Source organism: Populus nigra, chromosome 3 (assembly GCF_951802175.1).
Source record: "Populus nigra chromosome 3, ddPopNigr1.1, whole genome shotgun sequence".
Classification (NCBI taxonomy): domain Eukaryota; kingdom Viridiplantae; phylum Streptophyta; class Magnoliopsida; order Malpighiales; family Salicaceae; genus Populus; species Populus nigra.
The window spans coordinates 6,524,634-6,537,510 of record NC_084854.1 but is presented as its reverse complement, the minus strand read 5'-3'; the positions used below and the strand labels follow the sequence as shown (position 1 = coordinate 6,537,510).

General features: G+C 32.9%; 1 protein-coding gene across 2 annotated transcripts; it reads right to left on the bottom strand.

Annotated features, from left to right (window-relative positions):
* Positions 1–360: 360 nt before the first annotated feature.
* Positions 361–6,272, bottom strand: LOC133690244 (uncharacterized). 2 transcript variants are annotated; one of them, XM_062110471.1, is made up of 13 exons: positions 6,112–6,272; positions 5,907–5,978; positions 5,726–5,763; positions 5,122–5,344; positions 4,851–4,978; positions 4,480–4,588; positions 4,306–4,345; positions 3,298–3,387; positions 2,883–2,982; positions 2,626–2,765; positions 2,287–2,389; positions 951–1,903; positions 361–833 (listed from the first exon to the last, which is right to left on the bottom strand). In XM_062110471.1, the coding sequence occupies exons 4-13, from the start codon at positions 5,258–5,260 to the stop codon at positions 554–556; spliced, it is 2,082 nt and encodes a 693-aa protein (XP_061966455.1). In that variant the 5' UTR covers positions 5,261–5,344; positions 5,726–5,763; positions 5,907–5,978; positions 6,112–6,272; the 3' UTR covers positions 361–553. The 2 variants fall into 2 exon arrangements, with proteins under 2 accessions (XP_061966455.1, XP_061966456.1); XM_062110472.1 differs by lacking the exon at positions 5,726–5,763.
* Between the last annotated feature and the right edge of the window lie 6,605 nt (positions 6,273–12,877).

Here is a 12,877-nt window from a genome sequence, read left to right as displayed (position 1 = left end):
TCGGGTTGACTCGAGTTTTTTTTTTAACTATTTTTTACCCAATTTCATATTTCTAAGGGTTTATTTTTCAAATTATCATGATTTTTAAAAAAATATTAATTTACTATAGTTACTTTTTTTTATTGTTTAATTAAAATAAAATCAATTTATTAAATCCAGTTGTGCTATAATCCGAGTTCAACCCAGCATTCTAATTTGTAACTTGAATTATGCAACAAAAGATGATTCTGTTACACCCAATTACAAGATTTTACTCACTTTACTGCTAACTTGACCATTTTTTCTTTCCCAAACTCCAAATTCCCATCAATTTCTACGAATTATTGGTATAACTTATTCATAAATATTTGCTAAAAACAATAAAGGAAAGAAAAACTCACTATTGATACGTCTTTGACAAATAAGAAACAATGATATATTGGTACATATATCATCAGTACAAGGTGATACAAATCCACTCTCATAGTTTAGCTGTGAATACAACAAATGTATTGAGTTGATCACTAAATCTTCGACCTCTTTGGTTATCTCAATTCTTGTCTCACTGTAACATCTACTCGTATGTGGAACCAAAACAACAGTATCTATAATTTGTTTGCCGAGTAAGTTTCTTCCCTTCAATGAAAACATTTTCATGGATGCCATTTACCTCAAGGCTCATTTGCTTGTCGCCTTGCGTGGTTAGGTCCATAGCTGGTACCTCTGTTGTTTCATCTTTCCCATTTTCAGAAGAATATAAAGCAACATGGTTAGTTTCACTAGGAATTGAAATGTATTGATCTGGTGATGCAGGCGTTATCTTGTTATGGCTTGTTTCCCTTGAACCTGCACGCCTGTAAAACAAAGATCGAACCAGCAACGTCATTATCCTAGAGCAGTTGAAGTAATAATTTATCATTTCCATTAGAATCATTACTATGTTTTGGACAGCAGTACGCAGGCATGAGTACCTGATTTCACGGTTGCTGAAGCTATTCCTGGATGAACTCCTCCCAACACGTTTTCCTTTATTGGATGCTTCAACAGAGACCTCAGCATTTGAACGGCCTCCACTGTCTTGTAAATGAGTTGGATCATTTTCTGCATCCTTTTCAAGGTTTTTATTTTCTTCATTTGTTTTTCTAGAGAAAGACCTGGTAAGAGAATTACCGTATTCCCGGACCATAGAAATGGCCTTCTCTAGAGTTTCTAAAGCTCTCCCTACATCAGAACTGATACGTATATTCCTTGTACAGTTTCCAGGACTCTTTAGGGAAATATTATTGCTTGAAGTTTGACCTATAACTCTGCAATCCCTCATTAATCGCCTGCTATCTTCACTTTCTTCTTCCTCAATCTCAATAAAAGTTTTCCTACCTGTAGCAAGTGCAATGTTTCGCCAACTTTCATTTCCATGGTCATTGCAATGAACTCTCTGCTCCATCCCTCGCATTCCATCGTTCAAGTGTCTGCTTTCTGGATTCTTTTCTTCCTTGATATCACCAAAGGATTTATTGTCCGTAACTGGTGCATTGTCTGGAAAAGCTTCGCTTGCACCATCATCTCCATGAATATTCAGTTCCATAACTCCCAAGCTTTCATTCTTCAAGTGTCTGCTTTCTTGATTATTTTCTTCCTTGATCTCACCAAAGGATTTGTTTACCACAACTTGTGCATTTTCTGGAGAAGCTTCACTTGCATCATTGTCTCCAAGAATATTCAGTTCAACATCTCCCAAGTTTTCTTTTATATCTTCAGCAGAATGCTCTTGCTGTAGAAGGCAAGCATCTGCTTTAGGCTCTTTCCATTCCATGGCCTCATTTGCGTTTTCAGTAGAATAAAGAGCCTCGCGTATTCGAGCATACATTGGAGCTTCCAAAGCCTTTCTGTAGTCTTCATCATGGTTAGACACAGAAGCCACTGCCTGTAATAATTTGCAAAATGGATGTCAGAGAAATATATTTGCACAGAAACCACAAAAGTTAGAATGCAATGATGGTTCTTCATTCTTCATGCATGACCCTCCTGACATAGAAACTGGGTCTGAAACTTTTGTAGATCCTACTATAATCCTTAATTTTCATGCCCCCTATCTTTATTACTCAGGCCAAAAGAGAGAAAATCCCAAGCCCAACTAGTCTATCACCTATTGAACCCAGATCCTCTACCTTCAAAAGTTGTTATGATTATGAATACCGGGCACTGGTTTTGTTAATACTGCAGAGAGCGTATAAAGAGCCAAATGAATTGGATTCACTGTTGCATGCAGCAGGGTATACGGAAAATAAATAGAGAGAAATATATAACCTTCTGATAGAGTGTGAAACCATTGCCAACGAGCTGCCTTGTGATGAAGTTCATGAGAGATGGAGGGACAAAATCCAGCTTCAAATCCATATTTGCTATTGTCCTGCAAAATTTAATGGTTTTCAAAAGCTCCACAACAAAGGAGCTCATGCAATGGGAAAGATCAAGCCTCAACTTGTCTACTTATGTAGCAGATGATAGATGGTAGAGCCGTAAACAGGAATGATTACGTTTATATGAAATTCAATTACAAGTTTTCCTCCTTTGAACCGTAGGACTTGTGCATGTGTCGTATATCAAAGAAGACTCGCAATATAAATCGAACTAACTGTTACTCACCGAAAATAACTTCTTCCTGGGGTCACTTTTTGGATGGCAAAGCCACCCATCATATCAATCCTTACCACATCCTTTGCTTCAGGGATTCCATCTTTTGAAAATCCATGGGTATTTTTATCAATGCCCTCCAAATCCGAGATCTGAAAGCAATATAATCCGGGAATTTCTCTTCCAATTTAGAATTAGGTATCCAAAAACTTGGGTAAAAAGAAATTGCAACTGATAAAATGATGAATTCATCCACTTCAAGCGAGTACCGTGCTTATGATAACAACAACCAGACCATCTTGGAGGTGTTCAAACAAAACATAGTGCACAACAGCTTCCCTAGCCGTCATCGGCCATGTAACCTTCACCCTTCCTTCCAAAATTTGAGGAAGAATCAGAATTTTATGTTGCAGAATACAAGCAAAAGGAATCAAACAAGTTACTTCAAATAACTAGTAAATTATAAACTAGTCCCTCTAGTCTTGATAAATGAATTAATTAGTCCCTCTTGTTTCAAAAACTAATTATTCAGTCCTTTCCGTGAAAAAAAAAAAAGAATTTTGGAATAAAGTAGTATTGAATTAGTTTTTGAAACAAGGGGGACTAATTAATTCATTTATCAAGACCAGAAGGGCTAATTTATAAGTTACTCCACATAACCGCTACAGATTGTGGCGGGCAAACCTCACTAGAGATATCTGCTCACTGATCCGGATCTTTTGCAAGCATTCACAAATGGTGATTTTAAAAGGTGGGAAACTATACTGGGGCCACCTGAGAACACGAAATCACCAGATTAAAGCAAACCTTGCAATATAAATCTTGATTTCAACCATTTAATTTTTAATCTCTTGTCAACTGTGCACCGTCCCTCAACTAAAACTGGAGAAATAAGAATAATCACATGAATCTAGAAGGACGTGCAGCCACATAAATCCTTGACATTTCTAGGGCAAGGCTGCCAGCAAAGATTGTTGTTCCCATAAGCCTAAAACTCCTCATCAATGCACTAATTGCTATCCGTCATGCATGACCATGCATATCTGGCAGCAATAGTTAATTGGAGTAACAAGGATAAATATGATTGACATGGGTCGATATGTAGAAGGATGAGACAAATATGACAAGAGACAGCCTCTTATTTTGTACTCATGAACAAAAATGTCAAACTTCCAAGGAAGAAATCCTAGTCTATGTGCATATTGTCTTTAAAGAAGCTGGAAGCAGGGCCAAAATGTGAAAGAATTTAAGCACAATGTCATTTATACAGATCCACCAACCTACACATTCTTGAGGAAATTCTCAGAACTGTCTCAAAAGTATAAAATGCAACTTATGGAACTTTCAATGATGCATTTATAAAAGTTCACAATCAAAATTAACAGCTTCAACTCTCAAGTGATCTGATTTCCTTAGCATTACTGGATGTAAAATCAGCCCCCATAAGGAATAACTATAATTAGCAGTGTTAAAATGCAAATTTTTCAGCAATTGTGATTTTTTTTCCCTAAAATAAAAGTAAAATGCAGTATTTTTATCAAGTTAAGATGCCGCAACAATATTGTCATTAAAGCTGGACAGAGGAATGAACTGAAGAGAGGTGTATAAATGTTGTTTCACAAAACAGAGTATCTCCGTAGACATTATATGTCACAAAGTGAAGAGAGATGCCAAGATAGAAGCAATCCTTACCATTTCCTGTAGAGTGTCGCCTCCCAAGAGACGCATAAGCCTACAAGATATTATTTGTACTTGTCAAAAGAGTATTCAATTTGTGCAGCTTCAAGATGTCTCAAATAATTGTCTGCTTTGTGCTAGTCTACGAGGATAAAGCTCAAAATTTATTAATATTTCACCTAAACTTACAAGTATCGACAGTTCCATCAACATAACCTTCGACAAGTAATGAATGAAAGGGAGTACCCTCAGGTCCTGGGCGATACATAACACGGAACTCTTCATGATCCTCTTTTATCTGTCAAGAGAAGTAAGCTTCAGCACATCAGTATTGAGACCATTTTTCTAAATAGACACCAATTATAAATATAATTCTGACTATGTGAGAACTAAAGAACATATGAAAGAAACCTGAGAGGAGCTGAAACATCAAACTTGAACAGATAAAAAAATATGAAATCAGCTGATTTTCTTGCTTTTTTTTTCTCTGAAAGAAAACGTTCCTAGGAGTAAACAGAAAGAAAAGAAGCCAGAATGAATAGTTAGCTAAAAGGGCATACTTTCCATCCACCATGTGATGTCTCACTGGTTCTTGACACCTCATTTTCACTTACAGAAGCACTCCTCAACATGTCAAGAAAAGAGGATACATGTTTAGTTCTATTTTCTATTAAATTGTCGCTGCATCCTGCAAATTCAGAATCCAAAATTAGAGTCTTTGACAAATGCAGCTGACCATCACAATTAGTAGCTTACAAAAGATAAGAATCTAACAAAATCAACATCCCAGCAGTTTGAAAAAGAGAACAGCAAATTCTGAGAAATACTAGCCTTCGGTTTCATCAAGCGAAGAGTGAACAAGTTGATTCCTGATAAGGGTTTTAAGTGCGTCAAGATTTGTCAGTTCAGGGGATGCCAGTGTCTGGTCCAGCCTCTCTCTGTATTGAGAGATCTTTCCACTCTTCCCCATCTTTGCATCTCCAAGAAAGAAAAAGGAACCCTCTTTAAAATTTACAATTACTCACGTACAGGTATGTGATTATGTTATCATCTCCTGAATTCAACATTACAAAAAATGTTTAAACTTTGGTATAGACTTGTAGCAACAAAATATGCAGGAATGCCAAAGTCTCTAAAAATCATTTGCATGGATAAGCATATTATAATGAAAATTTACATATTTTGGTTCCACAAGTACTTAACCAAAAGAAATCATAATATTAGCATCTCAAAACATTCCACACAAATAGAGATTAGTACTATTTTATGTATGGAAATGGTTCTCACAAATAATTAATCAAGTTAGAAAAGAGAGCCTTTGTCTGGTAGTAATAACTCCTGAATACAATATGCAGATACATTTAATACAAGAGCATCAAAACAGATGCCTCAATAACACAACTTTACTAAAACTTAAAAAGACTCCAAAACTTACCAACCAATTCCAAAATTATCCGAAAAAACTTGACAGCTCTGCGAACCAAGATATTAACACATCTTAGCGAACAAAGCCAACGACCATCAAAGAAGTACAAACAAATTCATAAAAACTTGTCCAGAACAGAAAGAAAGAATAAAATAAAAAGAACCCAGACGAAGAAATCGTGAAAACTAACCAAACTTCAAGTAATCACGTGAAAGCTCTCTGAGAACAACCCAATTTTCCTTCAAGAACTCAGAGCACAACCCTGAATAAAAACAAGAACTGAAAATTCTTTTCTTTTTGTTGGATAAACAAAAGCACAGAACTCACAAAAGCAAAGTGCACATCTCAATATATATATATATATATATAAAGAACGTGGTGTGAGACAGATGCACCTGATACGGGTGCACCAAGACGGAGAAAGAAAAGAATATGAAACCATATGCGTTAGGACTTGACGAAACCAAGACACGCTGCAGAATCACAGAAACCAGGAAGAAAAGAGAAAAGAGAAAAGTCCCTCTTTTTAAAACTTTGGTGCCTTGCACTCTTTGCCCAAGTCTGGACAAATATGAGGAGTCAGTATGTTGTGGGAGCCACATGTAGGTATTTTCCAGGCTGAGGCTGCCGACGTGAATTGAAAATTAGTCCATTTGACAAAACTCACATTTTTTTCTGAATGTGGTAAGGAAAATGAATTCACCTCGCGATTAGTCTAAAGTTGTGGCTATGTTTTTGCGGTTTTTTAAAACTGTTTTTTTAACTGAAAAAATATTCAGTTTTATTTATATTTTTAACATATTGATGTTAAATATGTTAAAAATATAAATAAATTTACAAAAACATTCTACACTGAGTTATTAAATACACGCTTCACAGTTTAATTCAAATGGATCACAATTTAATTCAAATGGATTATAGTATACTACTAAAATAATTGTGATTCTTATAGTGTTTTATTGTTCATATAACAGTGAGGTGGGTTAATATATTTGTTTAATCATTTAGATAACAATTCTGTGTTGTTGCTTAGGTGGTTAGTGTGCGGGTCAGAATATAGAGGTCACAGATTTAAGTGATATTGACAATAATATTTTCTTTTAAATAACTTGTCATCTATTTTTTTTTTTAAGAAAAATTAAAGGACAGAAAAAAAAAAAAGCAAGTTCAAGGAAACGGGCCTTCTACTGGAGGCCAAATGTTAGGTCTAAACCTTTTTTTTTCTTGGTTTTTTTACCACTCAAAGAAAAATTATTGGATTCACTAACTTTTTAGTTTTGATATTGTTTTTAAATATTATTATAAATTTTTATTTAAATTTTAATAATTTATTTTTCAATTATTATGTATCTGATATGAAAATAATAATATTAATAATAAATTATTCATGGAAACTCAATTCAAATAATTTTTTATTCTTAATTTTTAAATAGATTTTGAACATAATTTAATCAACGACAAATACTTTATGATAAAATGAAAAAAAGCACAATTTCACTATCCATATAAATAGTTAAATAGCTAGGAAAAAACCCAAGTTTTTTTTAGTATGTTGTATAATTATTTCAAACTAATTTAAATGAGTTGGTATTTTTAGATAGTTATCTAGATAAATATAATATAAATATTGTCAAATTCAACTAAAAACTCTATTCAAAATAAATAAATACAGACATACATACATTACACACACATATAAATGCTATGTATGTATGCGTGCATATGTGTTAGGTGTGAAAATCAAGAAAAGAGAAATTATTAGATATATAAAGAATTGTATTCCTCTATTTCACAAAAATATGAGACCCATTATAAAATTATTCACGCACCCCACTATTATGTGAGAGAAAAGAGTACAATTCCCGTTGTATTGAATAATTCTCCATAAAAAAAATATTTTACAAAATCATATTTTACGTGAAATAAATATAGTCAATGATATGGAGAAATTAACATATATTCAATTTATATTGTATTGTAAAGAAAGAAGTGGATTCTTTTTTTCTTTAACTCAAGAAATCAGTTCATGTTTGTCGATTTAATAAAATATGTTCATACATTGAATCAATTGGATGAATTTGATAACTTTTGTGATTTTAAAATGATTGTTTCATTGGATTTGATAATTTTTGTGATTTAATAAATTTTATTTTTGTGTTTTAAAAATATTTTTTAAAAAATAATTTATTTTACTTTAAATTAGTTTTTTTAATTGTTTTGAAGTAATGATGTTAAAAATAAATTTTAAAAAATAAAAAAACTATTATTTTAATATATTTTTAAATAAAAATATTTTTAAAAACAATAACTACTTTACTGTTAAATAACATATAAGACAAAAAAAAAAAAAAACTGGGTGGATTGGTTGAATATAAATTGTCGCGATGCCTTAGGTGGTCTTGTAATTCACGAGATAACTTTATAAAAATATGGAGTATATTATAGTTCATGAGAATCTTGAAAAGCACCCACCCACCCACCCCACTGGCCAAATCATCTTAATTCTAATGACTGGTCGATCCTTCACTGCCACCGCAGAAACAGTCGCCAACGGCCAACAACCTTAATTACAAAGTTGATTAGGACATGACAAGTAAGAAAAACCGGAAGATCAGATGCTTAGAGAGATTTTTTTCTGGACTTTTAGCACCTTAAAAAAATTAGGACGATAACACATAAAATATTTAGAAAATTAAAGTACAATTTAGAGTTAGATATGAAATCTACTACTCATGAATCACATATCTCAATAAACTTACAATTGTTAAATGGTTTGGCATAAATTACAATAATAATAAAAAAAAAAGAGGTGAGAGAGAACCAAAAAAAAAGAAAAAAAAATGCCCTTGAAACATATCAAAACTTCAATAATAGCATCAATAGTATTGTTAGAAAGATATTGACAAGAAAAATCCAATAACATCAAAAAAAATCATCAATAATGATTGAAACGGGCTACACGAGTAGCCTAAAGATAGTGAATGACTCGCTTGCATATAGACGGTTTGTGTGGTCCACTTCAGTTACTATTGATGACCTTTTTTAATGTTGTTGAATCCATTTCACTAAGATTTTTTTTACGGTACTAATGGTGTTATCATCGAAGTTTTAGTGTATCCATGAGAGGGTTTTTTTCTATTTTTTTTGTTTTTTTTCTCTCCTCTTTTTTGTTATAATTTCTAAAGAAAAGGATGGAGAAAGAAAGAAAGAAAGAAAGAGACCTTAGAGGCACGCCAAAACTCCGATGATAACATCACGAGTACCATAAAAAAAATCTTGATGAGACAAATTCAACAACACTAAGGAAAGACATTAACAATGACTAGAATGTGCCACACGAGCCGTCTAAAAACAAATGGGCTACACGAGCTGTCTAAAAGCAAATGGATTCGTCTCTTTGTGATCTTTCTAATAGTACTGGTAGTGTTATTATCGAAGTTCTAGTGTGACTCTAGAGTTTCTTTCTTTCTTTTTCCCTCTCTCATTTCTCTTTATTATAATTTGTAACAAGCCATTTAACAATTTAAGAGAGTCGTTAGTGGCATAGGCAACTTGCAACTGGCAAATACCATTTGCAAGTTGCTAAACTATGATATTTTTCTCAATATTTTCTAGATTGTAATATTTTTAAAAAATATTTTGCTAATGTCCGAAAAAACTTAGGCTATTTTTGCTTATTAGAATGGTTTTTCATCTTATCGACTTTGTTATAACTTTCTATGGTGTCGTTAGTTTCGTCTTATCGAGATCTTTTCAATAATACTAGTAGTATCGTAATTAAAGCTTCGGTATACCTTTAATTTCTTTTTTATTTTTTTATTTCTCTTCTCTTCTTATCGTAATTTATGTAATTTATATCATAATTTTTTTCAAATGTCGCAATTTTAAATAGCAACAAGTTTGAATTTCATATTTTTAATAGTAACATGTATAAATTATGTTATCTCATAATTTTTTAAACTATGTTATTTTACTATTTTTTTTAAAAAAAAAAAAGAAGAAGAAACCCAAAAACTCAAGCGTACATGCCAATTACCATGCAATTCCATTTTTGCGTGGAAACAGAAACGACAGCTCCGTTTTCGCTCGCAAAGTAGGATAAGAAAAGGCAAAACACTCTATTTAATTTTTAAAATGATGCAATTCAACTTTTATCAGAAAAAAAACTAAGTCAATGAACGAGTGGGATCCACATGTTTACCACTTGCTAGACAGACAAGAGTTCTTAACAAAGTATTGCTCACAAAGTCAAATATTTTTCTTATTTAACGGTTTAAGTGGCCGTCTAGGAAGTAGTGGTTTTTTGCTTTTTTTTTTTCTTATTGACTTTTAAATATTTTTTACACATTTATATTGAAATTAATGCGGCAATACAATATTTTTCTCGTAACAGAGAGCGAGTGAACAAAAATTAAATAACCATCGAAAAACTATATATTAAAAAAAAGTAAATGCGAGAAGTTAAGCATTCCCAAATCTTTAGTCATGCATTTACAGCCATCAAATCACATTTATTTTATCCTTCCATTGTACATTCTAAACAAAGTTTTCGTGATGGGGAATGAAAATATTATTATTCCAATAAAATGCATTTGGAATGAATGGAACATGCAAGGGACCATCTTATTCACTCCAAGCATGGATTATTTATACATATACACACTCTTTATACTTTCACCATGGCCACTTCGAAGTGCAAGATTCACTAACAGAAAATTAAAAAATAGATACAAAAATGTCAATGAAAAATACTCCATCGTTGTTTCCTAACAAAAACTACGATGGAAAATTTTCAAAATAAAAAAAATATCGTGAACAATTCCTTTAGCTTGATGATGTATCAAATTACTGATGAAAGTTTTATTGGTAATTTTAAATTGAATTAAAACCTGACAATCCCTCTACTCTCTCCCCATTTATTCTTCTTCTTACTTTTACAAAACACAACAAGAACCCCCCCTCCAAATCCAACAACCAACTCACAAATCCGACACCGACAGTACCTCTCATCTACCCATATAAGGTTTTACTCCCCCCGCCCCCCAAAAATAAACTTAAGGTTATGATTTTTACTTGATTTGGAGGTGAGGGTTTTAATGATAAAATTGGCTTTAATTTCTTTGGTGTATAGTGTTTGCTTTAAAATTTATGTTTTGCCAAGTTAAAACTATGTAATTAGTGATTTTAATTAATTTTTTTATAAAAAAATCTTGATAGTTGAGTATTATTTGTTTTGATTGGCTACTACAAGAAGCTTTGTAAATTTGAAATTTGTTATGCTTTGTAAAACCTGGAATCTTGTATGATTTGGAGTCGGTTTTGATTAGTTGTTAATGTGTTGATTATTTCTTACAGATTAATTTGTTTTGTGAAGGTTTTTATAGAAATATATTTTCAATGACCTATTCTGGGAATGATTTTCAAGCTTTTACAATAACTAAGCTTTAGGGATTTTTCCTTCCTCTTGGTTTCAAAATAGGTGAAACAATAGGTAATTAGTAAGTAAGGCTAAAATTTTCTAATTACTTTGGGATTAGTACATAATTAATGTATTTTGTGTGGTGTAGAATGAGGGGATCCATGGCACTATTAAAGTGTAGGGGTGTGCAAAAAAACCGGAAAACTGAATAAACCGAGAAAATCGAGAAAAAATTAACTGAAAAAACCGAACAAAAAAAAACCGATTAAACCGATTAGAATAGTTAGAAAAAATCCCGGTTCGGTTCGGTTTTTGGTTTTGTAATGCAGGAACTGGTTAACCCGGACCGAACCGAACCGGTTCAAAAAAGGCACTATAAATAGAAAAAATTACCCCACCTCCCCCAAGTAACCCTAGCCGCCTCTCACTCTTTCTCTCCCTTTCCCTCTCCCTCTTTCTCTCCAGTAACCCTAGCCACAACCCCCTCTCACTCTCCCTCTCCCTCTTTCTCTCCAGTAACCCTAGCCGCAACCCCCTCTCCCTCTTTCTCTCCCTCTCCCTCCCCCTCCCCCTAGACTTAGAAGGGTTGCTTCAAACATGGATCCATATATTGTGACTTACATGATTGCAGAGACCACCATCCCCTGTAAGCCATGAGAACCCCAATCAACACCACATACGAAATGTTATTGTTAGTAGTCTTTGCGATGAACCATAGGAAGATTTGTTTGTGTGAGTAGGATGGATATCTTTCAATTTGTTTCCCCTTTACATTTGAGGCAACAATCTAGTGATATAATTGTTTTGCTTGCTTGCTTCATGATTCTGCATTTTGTGTTGAATAATGTAAGGCTCAGTTTCAATGACTTCTATGGAAGTCCAGATTTCCAGTGCCTGGAAATTTAGGGTTTTGATTTATAGCAAAGTTTTGGATTTGGGATGAAATCAGTGGTGTTGATTTTTGGCTTTTAATTCGTTTGCACAATGCAAGGAAAACAATAGTTGTGAAAAGACATCTTACTGACGAGTTCAAAAAGAAATATGAGCATATAGGTTTTCTCGGTTTTTTGAAATCAAGAACCGAACCGGACCGGACTGAAACCGGTCGGTTTGACTCGGTTTTGGTTCGGTTTCGGTTTTTTTTCAAAAAAAAAATAGGTTTGGTTGTTTTTTATAGTTAAAAACCGAACCGAACCGAAAATGATCACCCCTATTAAAGTGTGGTACATAGATGGAGCGGTTATGCATGATGCAAGCTACCATACTGCTATAAAGTTTGAGGGTTTAGAGATAGACATTCACTTTTATTTGTAGTTAGCAAAATATTTTTTTTATTTGCTTGCTTTTACTTATATTATATATTTAATGTGATCATATAACATCGGTTATTAACTAATGCACCTTTTTTTTATGTGCTGAAATCTGCAACTAGACATAAACTTTATTCAATATGATATCAAGAACTTAGTATGGAGAGGTAATGAAATAAGTGCTTCATGTTTTGTTGTTTATGTATTATGGACACCTAGTGCACCTTTAAAGTGTTTCAAGAAATAAAAAATGATTTTAATTGATTTTGTGTATCCTATATGTCTGTTGTTACTCACTTTTGACCCCATAAAAAATCAAGAAAAGAAAAAAATAAATAGAAAAATAAAATCCAAAATACAAGAGGATATACATGGAGAAAACCTAGAACATTGCCTAAGTTGATGGTGAAGGATCAAAATGACAAGTGAAAA

Bases quoted from the DNA above. Each gene is read 5' to 3' on its own strand.
- LOC133690244 (XM_062110471.1), bottom strand. From the start codon at position 5,260: ATGGGGAAGAGTGGAAAGATCTCTCAATACAGAGAGAGGCTGGACCAG. The intron at 3,388-4,305 runs GTAAGGATTGCT...TCGTGTTCTCAG, and splicing joins GCGACACTCTACAGGAAATG to GTGGCCCCAGTATAGTTTCC. The intron at 2,983-3,297 runs GTTTGCCCGCCA...TTTGGAAGGAAG, and splicing joins GAGCAGATATCTCTAGTGAG to GGTGAAGGTTACATGGCCGA.